Source organism: Pleurodeles waltl, chromosome 7, assembly GCF_031143425.1.
Source record: "Pleurodeles waltl isolate 20211129_DDA chromosome 7, aPleWal1.hap1.20221129, whole genome shotgun sequence".
Lineage (NCBI taxonomy): Eukaryota > Metazoa > Chordata > Amphibia > Caudata > Salamandridae > Pleurodeles > Pleurodeles waltl.
The window spans coordinates 109,646,045-109,658,081 of record NC_090446.1 but is presented as its reverse complement, the minus strand read 5'-3'; the positions used below and the strand labels follow the sequence as shown (position 1 = coordinate 109,658,081).

Sequence of the window (12,037 nt, the reverse complement as noted above, 5' to 3'; positions counted from 1 at the left end):
CTTGTGATAAAAAGCCATGAACAGCAGAAATTGAAACATGATACAGGGCAACTTGAGAGCTACGGAAGGAGTGAGTGAAATACAAATATGTAATAAACAGAATAATGTTATCCCCAAGCGACATAAAAGGTATACTGCAGGTCACCACAGAATTCCATGATGTCATTCAACCTGGGCCTTTTGTGTTTCTATGATCCCAAAACTCCTTGATGGCTTGGAATATCCTTAAAATACATCCTTGGTGTACTTTATGTCATATATAAATACTTAAATGTTTTTGATTAATTTTCTATTAGATATTTTATTCAGAACCCAGTCTTGGTTAAAATAAACTTCTATAACTTCATTATCTTAGTTCTTGATGAATATTCTATTCTATATGGACAACTATGTTTGAACCTCTGGCAGAGTAAGTCACTGTTCTTTATCACTATACTTACATCCTACATATTGTAAAACCAGGGTGAATTGTTAATGTACTGGATGACATTACTGCTCTGTTTTAGATTATTGCAAAATATTCCTGGGTGAATTTTCATTGGAGCAATGGAACTGGGCCATTCAACATAGCATCAAAACAATATATGTTCCCTCTAGATCTACATTGCTTCTTTTCATTCCCAACAAAATAATATGGAATGCCCTAGGACTCTAGATGTCACCTCTCTCCCTTCATAATTCTGTGATCTTTTTTTAAGGGAAGATGATCTCAACCTTCAGTAATTTATTTTAAGTCGTTTTTTGTAGTCTGATCCTGGTGACTGCTCTCAACTAATCCCATCAAACTGTTTCACATACATTAATAAACAGTATGTTCACCAGCTCATGAAGGCAATCCAATAAAAGCTGTAAAGCTCTTCTGTAGATTGGTAGCTTGACTCACTTAAAACAGAGTAGACTAAAATGCTTCACTTGGAAAGAGATGTTGAGAAACTCTCATTTACAATAATCATCAGCAGATCATTAAGCCCCTGCAAAACTCAAAGATGTATCGCAAAAAAAGATTCCACATACAGAAACAGATTGTTTCATGTAGGACTCTGTAATTTCAAGTGTTATCCAACTTTCACCAGTAAGCCCATTTACACGGTGAATTGTAAGGAATATTTATTTATCCTAAGAAAAAAAAAATACAACATTGGTAGAAACACCTTTGCTGTGCTACTGTTTTATAACAATTCATCTGGAACACTGGTAGATTTTTTGGCTGCATTATGGAACACCTTAAGGATAATCACAGATTCAGATTTGTTTCGGTGCATTAAGATCTATAAAGCTACCTCTTCTGGTAAAGATCAAAGTCTCTCACATTTAATTAAAATAAAACTTCTAAAAATGTTGTTTGTATCTGGATTCCGTGTTAAATGAACCTCTCTCTGTGGGAACCTGGGTTCCAGACATTTTTCCAACTAGCTAAGAGATTCCATCTTGCATTGATAATTCTGTGGATACTAATTATCTTGCCAATTCCTGCCTGGTGAGAACCCCTTTAAATGTAGACCCAGCTATATGCAATTACATTTGTGAATTCAATTTACACCTGATTAAAGTCTCCCAGGGCCTTTGCATTGTTGCACACTTACACATACTCTAAATGAACTGCAATCTTGCTATCCTAAGTCGTACACTGCACATTAACCTGACTGCTCAAGTAAGCATCAGCTTGTTCTGAAGTTGCCTTACCTAGCACGATTTTTTTAAAGCCAAAAATCACTTGTTTTTAGTTGTCCCCCACCTAAGATTGCCTCTGCTTAAATATAAGTCTATGGGGAAAATATATTCCACAATTCTTTCAAAATCTCCTTGTTTACGTTCTATGTTGGTCTGTATGCACTTGTAACCACCCAAATTCTGGCTGTTTGAGGTGGGAAGAGGAGGTGGAGAAGAGCGCCTAGAGGCCACATGTCTGTGAGAGCACATCCAAACGAATCCATTGTGCGTGTCACAACCGTCATATTACTGTCCATCTCAACGTTCTATAGAATGCACCATTTACAAAGGTGGGGGGAGGAACGGGAACAGTAATGAGACAACATGATAAAACATACATTACAATAATGAATAGGCTTACAATGATTATTAAGCGTTTACTGTACTAGGTGTAACAAGCGTTTTAGCTGTTTTGTTAACTCTAATGTTCTTGGGATCCCAGTCGCATGGAAACCTATGGACAGATTCAATCTTCTTTTGCTGGACCCCAGCTGACGTCTTATGATGCTACTCATCCCACCATCTAGCGCCTGCTGATGGTCTGCGAGGCTCTAATAATGAAGAATCTGATTCAATGGCTGCCCTTAAGAAGAGCAGCTCTACAGTTACTTCTCCTGCGTGCTACCCAGATACAGTCCCACCGCGTCCAAGACGGGCCACTTGCCTATCGCTAACAACTTTGCTGCAGGGGCCAGTTAGTGCTGTGAACTCATTGTCTGTACCTGATTGTTTTAATTTACCCCCGCAGCTACTCCTTATGTTCTTGATCCGGCCAATGTTCCTCTCTTAAAAAAAAATTCCAACAAACATTTCACACAACTTAGAAACAAGGCAGTCCATTGTTTAAACAAGCACCTGGACCAGAATCCTCAGCTGTATAGCCATATTAAAGGTTGGAGAGAGCACCATGGGTTGGTTTTCATCCCAGAAACCTGAAAAGCAACTGTATTATAATGAACTTTATCAATGCCATCACAACAGGCCATTTGCTATATGAACTAGCACCCATGCGGGGGGCGGGCATGTCTGGTGTATTGGGCCTTCCTCTAGGCTATTTTTACAAGCCTCACATATTTAATGACCCTGAAAAGTGCACTGCGCATGTGATCTCTGCTGTCAGTAAAAAGGGTCAATCTATAAGAACCCATCTCCAACAAATTCATACCTTTAGGTGCCTTGGCCAGTAATGGCTGGCTCCCCTCTAAATATAACCAGAATCTGGGTTCTAGCTGGGATGTCATCACACTGAAAGTAGCGACTACTAACACATTGCATTTACTGAGTTGGAATGTAATTGGTTTGGGGGGCAAAATAGGTGATGAAAGTTTCTGTCTTTTTAAAAGGAATTTCATATAATTCGCTTTCAAGATACCTGTGATGTTGGCATTAACTTCTTTTTGAATAGTTATTGTTTTTTTCCCGTCCTCGCCACTTCCTCCGAATTTAGGAGGGCCCAGGGTGGTCTTCTCATTGTGACTGCTTTGAATGTAGATTGCAAAGCCGAAATGATTAATACTGGCTCAATGGACCCGGCCTAAGCCCTATTAATATTTCCCAATTCACTTAGATTATTAATTGTAAAACATTACAATGCTGTCAGCAGCACTTAGATCATTTACATTCTCTTAGAGACATCCTGAAGAGATCCCTAGGCCCGTATTTATACTTTGTTAGCGTCGCGTTTGCGGCATTTTTTTACGCAAAAGCGGCGCAAACTTACAAAATACAATTGTATTTTGTAAGTTTGCGCCGCTTTTGCGTGAAAAAGCGGCGCAAATGCGGCGCTAAAAAAGTATAATTACGGGCCCTAATGTCTGATAGCACTCCAGTTATATTGGTGGACGATTTAATCCTGTTCCTTTGTACATGGTGTCTCTTCCCAGAACGTATCCCCATTGAGAACGTTTTATTCAATGGATCACACTTTATTCATATGTTGCAGGGCGAATTGATGAATTCCATAATTCATGACTTTAATCTTTCCCTCACAATTTGGGGCATATTTATGGAAAAGTGGCACATCGTTCATGATGTGCCACTTTTCTAGTGCCCCACTGCGTCCACGTATCAACACCATGTGTGTATCATTACTTACAATACAGTACACCGTGGCGGTCGTGTCCACATAAGCGTCATAAATGATGGCACTAATGCAGCAAGCACAGGGAAACCTATTATTTTCAATGGGAGCGTCATCTTAATGCCTGCCTTAGGCAGGCGTTAATAATGATGGCAGAAATGATGCAGTGAAATCTAGTAAATTTCACTACGCCATTTTTCTGGGCCTCCCTATGTGGTAACACCCCCTTGCATACATTATGCCTGCCACAGGCACAATGTGGCACGAAGGTTGCATTGCACCACTTTGTAAATATGGCGCATGGGAAATGCCACCTTAACACCACTTTCGTATAAACAAAAATTAAGCAATTGAATGCTGCAGTTAGGCAGTCACTACCAACACCCTGGGCCAAATCAGTGATTGTGCCAGTATTTAGGAAAGGGAGCAAATCTGGCTCTGGTTGTTACCACCCTATTCCTTGGACATGTGCTATAAAGATGGCTTTAATGGACTTGAGTTCAGCATTGGAAAGGGTAAACGGGGCAAACTTTGGGGCATAATGTTGTACATAGGAATTGAGTGCAGCATGGTCTACTTATTCAATGATTTGCACTCAAACTTGTGCGCCTTGGTCAGGTATGGGAAAAATGGGGAATGGGCAGAGCACTTTAATCAGGGCCACTGGAGTTATCCGACAGGAGAGGGCAGGGTTGAGTAAATTATGTGACAAAAAGGCAAACTATGTGGAATAATGCAGCACAATTTGTACCAGTTTTACTTTATTATTTAATCATTTTTAAACTTAGTAACACTCTATGGGCTTTGGTTGCACCTCACCTAGGCCTGGGCGGAGTTCACGGAGTCCGACTCCATAGAATTCTGCAGAGTCGAAAAAAAACTCTGTGCAATTCCACAGAGGCAGAGTTCTGTGACCCACGGATTCCTGAATGTGCCCTATCTCGGAAGTGCTAAGCAGGGTCTGGCCTGGTCAGCCAGGCCTGACCCTGCTTAGCGCTTCTGAGATCGGGTGCATTCAGGAGAGGCCCCCGGCAGTGAAAACTGCAGTTTCAGGCCTTTTGTGAACCGGCCTGTCCTGTACACATGGGACAGGCCGGTGTACAAGAGATCTGAAACTGCAGCTTTCTTTTGCTGCCCCCGGCCCTGGCATGAATTCAGGCCAGGGCCATAGGCATTGAAAGATGCCAGGCCTCTTGTGCACTGGCCTGCCCCATGTGCACTGCACGCAGGACAGGCCGGTGCACAAGAGGCCTGAAACTGCAGCTTTTGTTGCCTACAGCCCTGGCCTGAATTCAGGCCAGGACCATTGGCAGCAAAAGCTGCCATTTCAGTCTATGTTTCTGCACCTGTGTGCACAAACAATGTTACAAAAAGAGAAGAGGACTTACCTGGGTCTTCCCGGGAGGTCCTCCTCTCCGACGAGTCCTCCTCTCATAGCGGCTGCCTCCCTCCTCTGCTCTGGGGCGCTGCAGCCCAGTTATGGGCTGCACAGTGCAAGCGCAGACTGTCTATGCTTTACAGCCCATACTGGGCTGCAGCACGCAGCGAGTGAGCTCCGCTCTGCTGTCAGGGCTAGCAGAGTTTTTTGGACAACTCAGCACTGAAATCGGAGCGCTTAGTTCCAAAAATACGGTTAGCTCCGCCAGCGGAGCAGAGCACCCCGCACACCACTAACCTCATTACTGCCAGTTTAACACCCAATGTAGTAATAAGCAACAGAAAGGTGACCAGTTCTGCTTTGCAAAGGGCCTTCCACTCTGTGGCAAAATGTTTTGTTGCATTTTTAGTAAGTTTTGAGTTGTATGAGCTAGAAACATTTTTTTTGTTAAAATCTGAAGATTATATGGCAGATAATGGATCATGTGGCAAAGGCAGCAAACCTATAATTATGTGAAAATCACTGCGCCTACATAATCGCATATTTCCAGCAGCCCTGACTATAATTTAAAACATGGCATGCACCAGGGTTTCATCTTGCCATAATTTCTGCCATCTTCTGTTCTCGAAATCTGCTCAGCACTAGCACAACAGAATCCTCAATCGTCATTCAGATAAGAACTCCAGAAAAAAGGCCATGTACGCAGATTGGCCTAAATGAATCCCCTCTAGAAACGTCTTAACTAGGGGTGGATGGAACTCTTGGAATTCGACTCCCCAGAATTTTGCTGAGTTACAGAAAACTGAGCGCGATTCCGTGGAGCTACGCCAATGAGCGGAAATATTCACATCATGCTGCTTCCACTGTGATTTAGTGGTACCATCAAGTTCTGTGCTTAAAAATGGCTTCATGTGGCATGCTTGAGGGTGCAGCTATTCGAGTTGATTTTGCTGTTGCCCGAGTAGGTTTTCAACAATCATGAGCTCCCGCGTTAGAAAAATCTCACTAAATGTCCTTCTAGTCACTGGAAATCATGGTAGAAGATGCCAAATCTAACTCGTCAACTTACCATTCTAGAGCCTTGTGTAAGAAAAAATTCCACCACGTGGCAATTGGCAGAATTTAGCCAGAGCATTTTTTTTCTGGTAAATTTCTGCTGATTTGAACATCTGAAACTTACTTGGGGAAAATGTGTAGAGTGCAGTGCTAATTGCACTATTTGTAATTTCAAACGTTGATCTTTCCTGCCCCAGAATATGTCAAATGTACCCTCATGTGCAGGAAGAAAACTCCCTGTGCATTAAGGGCATGTTTTTTCTTTTTTTTTTTGTTCTCCTAAACTAACCCTGCTTTGGTGGATTGTGTAGGTCGCTGTGACATCGCGACCTGACCCGGAATATATTTAATATATTTCACAAAACAGCTCCTTCTATGTTGAGGAAATCGCTTTTGGTGAATTTCCTGCCACAGAGCTTGGGAACTCTTACATTTCTTAATACACCCTAGGGATTGTATTATGGAGGAAGTTCAGCCTGTGAAGCCTATTTCGTATTTAGAATTTCCTGCAGGAATTGAAGGATTTTCACTTATAAGGACTCTAAATAATCCCTGAGAGAAAGTCACAATGTTTGAGAGTGTATTTGAAGACCCCCAATGTGGTGGGAAAGAGCTACTGCTGACTCTGCGAGACCACCGTTGACAAACATGTAATTCCCAGATATTTCTGCCATGCAGTAGCAGCCCACTTGGAAGTTTGTTTGAAAAAACACAAATGTCACTGACATATAGGAAGTTATCTTCTGGGACCAGGCAGAGAGAACAGCACAGGAACTCTTTCCCCTTAAGAGGAGAGGACTGCCAACATTCAGACTGCAGCAGCCCTGCCAGATGAGTCTTCACCAATGAAAATCAGGTGATCCCCCCAACTCCATCAGGCTGGAGCCTCGGGGTCGGTAGAGCAGGACATCTGCCAGTTTTTAAAAATTAATTTTAATTTTCGCTAGTAACTAGGCGTCTGCCAAATACACCGGCACATGCTCTGTCCACAAAACTCTTGGTCCCAATGCCTCTTTTAGAAGTGTGGATACATTGGTTTTTTTGCAGTTTTATATATGTTGATGCTAAACACTAGAAGTGGGAAATTGTGCCCTCACTCACTGGGAGAAACATTGCAGGACTCTTGGAAAGTTTCTTTTACATGTTCTAATTGCAGTTTCCTCATCCGTGGGTTTTGGATCTGGACAAATCATTCCTCCACTTTTTTTGCAAATGTGCTCCTCTCATGTCGGCACTACCACGTTCAGCAAAAAATTCCAGGCAAGGAAATCACACTTACGACTGAGCGACCTCAGCTGGGCTGATGAGTTCATTGCTGCTGCTGCCCCACTTGCTTGCAGCCAGCCTGATAAGCCCCAAATGAAAGACTTTAGGGGTGAACAGGCCTAAGAGACTGTTTGGGTTGGTCCCGCTCAAGAAGACCTAGGACGGATTGCTTCTTCATTAGAAATGATCACTTGAAGTGTTTTATAAATATGTTGGATAATCAAATGTAACGGTGGATCTCAGTCTATGTGGACCCCACCACAGACTGTGAAGGCCTACAAAGCAGTGGATGGACACCGGACGACCGAGCCAATTTCATGACAACACTTTCTCTTGGAGAAATTTTTCTGAGCTAACAATCTACCTCTAGACAAATCAACCAATGTAAGTGGCCTCAGGATTTCAAAAGAAGGAATAGTCAATGTAGGGTAATCTAAAGCAATAAAGCAACAAGGATGAAAGTGGTGGGCAGGCTCACCAGTGCTGTAGCGGACTGAGACGGCATCACTCTGCGCTCCATCTTGGTAACGTGCCGAAATAGATACTTGGTACTGGGTACCCATCCTCAGCCCAGGCAAAACAACACTGTCAAGGCTTCCAGCAATGGAGACCTGTATTGTGATAACAATAATAGTAATAATAGTAATAATAATACTACTAATAATAATAATAATAATAATAATTTTTTAAACCCATTATAAGCCACATATAGCCACAGAGAGCCATTACAGCAAAGACATTTCGTAATCTTAGAAAAAACTGGAGTGGGGTAAACACCTCTGCCTATGCATACCAGTATTTTCATGTTTTTTTGCACTCCTACTCTATCATAGTCTGTCCGCAGACCACAAGAACAGAGAAGGTAATAAGGGCCAGATGTAGGTAAGTCACAAATTGCGACTTGCAATTTGAGAGTTATAGCGACTCGCAAATTGCAGCTCGCAATTCGCGATGCAATAAGGTGTCTCAGACACCTTCTGCGACTCGCTATGGGGTCGCAAAGACCCACCTCATAAGTATTTATAAGGTGGGTCGCAGTTTGCGACCCCATAGCGAGTCTAGGCACTCACGGGGATGGTGGCCTGCTGGAGACAGCAGACCACCATATCCGTGACTGCTTTCAAATAAAGCAGTTTTTTTTTTCTCTTTGCAGCCCGTTTTCCTTAAAGGAAAACGAGCTGCAAATAGAAAAAATACCGAAACCTTTTTGTTTCGGTTTTTTTCAGAGCAGGCAGTGGTCCATAGGACCACTGCCTGCTCTGAAAAAAAAAAATTGTGAGCATTCACAAAGGGGAAGGGGTCCCATGGGGACCCCTTCCCGTTTGCAAATGAGTTACCATCCACTTCAAGTGAATGGTAACTGCAAGTTGATTTGCGACCGCTTTCGCGGTCACAAATCAACTCTACATCGCGGTGCGAATCGCAAATAGGAAGGGAACACCCCTTCCTATTTGCGAGTCGGAAACACATTTTGCGAGTCGGTACCGACTCACAAAACGTGTTTCTGCATCGCGTGAGGCCTTTTGCGCCTCGCAAACAGCGTTTTTCGCCGTTTGCGAGGTGCAAAAGGCTACCTACATCTGGCCCTAAGTCACTTACCTGTAACTCCTGTTCTCCGGCATTGGTATCTTTCATAGATTCACATGCTTGAATCATTCCCAGTCTGGCAACGGGAATGATTCAAGCATGTGAATCTATGAAAGATCCAATGTTAGAGAACCCTCCGGGCCTTTTGCTCACATATGAAGTGTTGGTAATCACTTTTCTGAGTCAAAGCAGTCCATTTTGTATGGCGGTCTGCTGTCCCTTCCAGGATACCACCAAATGATTTGGCTGGTGTGTTCGAAGAGGCACACAGCAAAATCCTCTCTCATGAAAACTGCTGAGGGCAGCCCAGGAGTAGATCCTTGCGTACAGACCTTTTCCCCTCTGCCTGATTAGCACATCAAGTGCAGCTCAGACGATTGAGAAGTCTCCTTGTTTCCCCTCACTATAGTTTAGCGCAGTGCTGTGAAAGAAGAGTCAGTGTCAAGAAGCAGCATTTTTACCTCTTAAAATGATCTGAAATAGATATAGTGTGGCAGATGTTAGTGAAATAATGCAGTTGTAGTGTAAGCTTGGTCTTTTTCACTTCAGCCCAATTTAAGTAAACTTGAAGTGTACCTGTGCATACAGAATGTCAGGGTTTTCTCCCTAATGATTTCACTAGCCAATACAAGAAGCCCACTTAAAAGAAAACGAAAATATATATGCAAATGTCTCACTATGTCCCCTGAGCCAGGTATCCTCGTCTAGTGATTCTGGTGGGTGACGGGTTTTTAGCTGCACGGACAGTTTTAGGGCGAGCGGCGTGGCCGCAGTGGGGGCTGACCTGGATTGGGGGGCGCTGACTTCAGGGGGGTGCTGTGTTTAGCAATGACTTACGAAACTTGCGAATTAAAAGCACTAGCTGAAAAGTTCCTTATGCCTCCAGCCTTCACAAAACAATTAAAATGTCAAGATACCTCTTGTGATTAATGTTCCTGCTGGGAGAGAGATGGGAGTTTTGTCTAGCAGCAGCTTTGACTCGCCATAAAGTAGCAGAGAGGGTTAATATATCTGCTGCAAAGAACATAACTATATTTTATGTGGATAGCTGAGTGGATTAGTAAAGCCAGCCTTTACAAGAGCTTTAAAACAAATGAATGTATGTGAAAGGGAGGCTATGAAGAGATGAAGGGCACATTTGCTGGGTGGAAGTGAGTGAATCCGAGGAGGTGGTCATGGGGTGGGGGGGCAAAAAAGACTGTTGCACAGGACGCCACCAGCGCTAAAACTGGTCCTGATTAGATGCCTTTCCACTGTTCAACTGTCTGTATGGGCAGTCTGCATTTGTGGAGCCCAGGTGCCTGATCCCTTGGGTGGGCAGCACCGCCCTTCAGTTTTTCTGCCATTCTGTAGTCTTTCTTTCATTTTCAGTCACTATGCATGGGAGAGGCTGTATTAGTGTGATGATTTATTCCTTGTAAGGATTGCTGCTTAAACCACAACAAATGAGGGTTTCTCTTGCCTAAGTCTCCTCTCAATACATTTTCTTCAGCCTTTATCTTTACATTGATAATTTTGTCCTTTAGGACACTATCTGCTTCAGATGCTTCCAGAGCTGTTTTAGTCTCTGATTAAAACCTTTTAATTATTAATTAATTTACTTTTGTCCACTCCTATGTAAAAAAAGACATAAGTTAATTGAGAAATTGAACTTTCTGTGAAAATTCTGGTTTCATGTGGGCTATACTGTAGAATTTGATGTGGATGGTTGTTTTGGGGTCAAAATGTTGACACTCAATAAGTGTCAATGAAGTGGTAGTTAGATGTTCAGTTGATATATAGATTAGAGTATTCAGCCAATATAATCTCTTTGACAAGTATCTTACTTGTACCTTACGCCCAAACATTAGTTGGCTTAATGACTTTTATGTTCTCTTCTTTGAATAGAGCTGTTTCACTGCACTGCGTACTGAAACATTCATGAACTATTTATTGCTAAATGTTTTTCAAAATATATATGAGTTACGAACTTTATTATCACTGTATGTGTGTATGTCCTATGGCTGAAATATATTTTACTTTGTAAAGTTTTTATTCCAAATTCAGTGGGGCACAAAGTTGTTTTATACATTCTTCTAGTCAAACTTTTGGTTGTTAATTAACCAAAGCATTCAAACCTGACAAACTTACTGGTTTACAGAGTTGAATGTCAAAATATTGTTAGAAAAAATATGGTCTGACATTAATAATGTGTTGTTTAAAGTGCATGGCCCTCATGGATGTAGATTTTTTTAATGTTGACTCCAATGAGGCAGTATTTTGCAGTCCATATTTTAGGCATGGTATATATTCCAGACTATGGCCCAGATTTAAGAGGTTTTAATGCCTCCTTGCGCCAGGGATAATATATGCAAGGGGGGCATTCTCCAGTTAGGGGGGCTGAAAAAATGGTTCAAAGAAATCTAAAAGATTTCTTTGCGCCATTTGTTTGGCATTTTTAACACCTGCTCAGAGCAGGCGTTAAATGGGGCCACACCATTGATAACAATGGGCCCCTATATACTGTTCAGGGTTGGCACCAAAATGTGGGTGCTAACCCTGAACAGGACATCAATAGTATCAGAATTCTGATGCAATCGCCCCTACTCTGTGCCATTGTGCACCGACGCACGGTGGCGGTAGGGGGGCGCTAAAGGGTGCAAGGAAAGTGGCACTGTGCTGGGTGCAGCGCCACTTTTCTTAAATCTGCTCCTATACTTTGTTCATGATATGCTGGTACCACACTGACTTACAGGTATCATTCATAGACTTCAAATGGAAAATGCCCTATGAGGTGACATGCCATCTTTTGCAGCTGGTAATGTTTTGTAAGAGTCCCTTTAAATCACTGAATTTAAACAATTTTCCAGAACTGGAGGTCAAAATTTTAATGGGCAGAGGAACTGTATTTGCCTTACCCCCAAACAAAAGTACTTTGAATCAGAAACGTCAGTATAGCTGGGTTGAAACATGTTGATTTT

The 12,037-nt window shown here is 42.4% G+C and overlaps 1 protein-coding gene across 1 annotated transcript in view; it reads right to left on the bottom strand.

Moving 5' to 3' along the window:
• The window catches only part of COL20A1 (collagen type XX alpha 1 chain), a 371,828-nt gene that overhangs the window by 184,912 nt on the left and 174,879 nt on the right, over positions 1-12,037 (bottom strand). Inside the window, exon 18 of the mRNA XM_069243200.1 lies at positions 7,969-8,101. Coding sequence (XP_069099301.1) covers positions 7,969-8,101 — 133 coding nt within the window. The remainder of the gene's footprint in view (positions 1-7,968; positions 8,102-12,037) is intronic.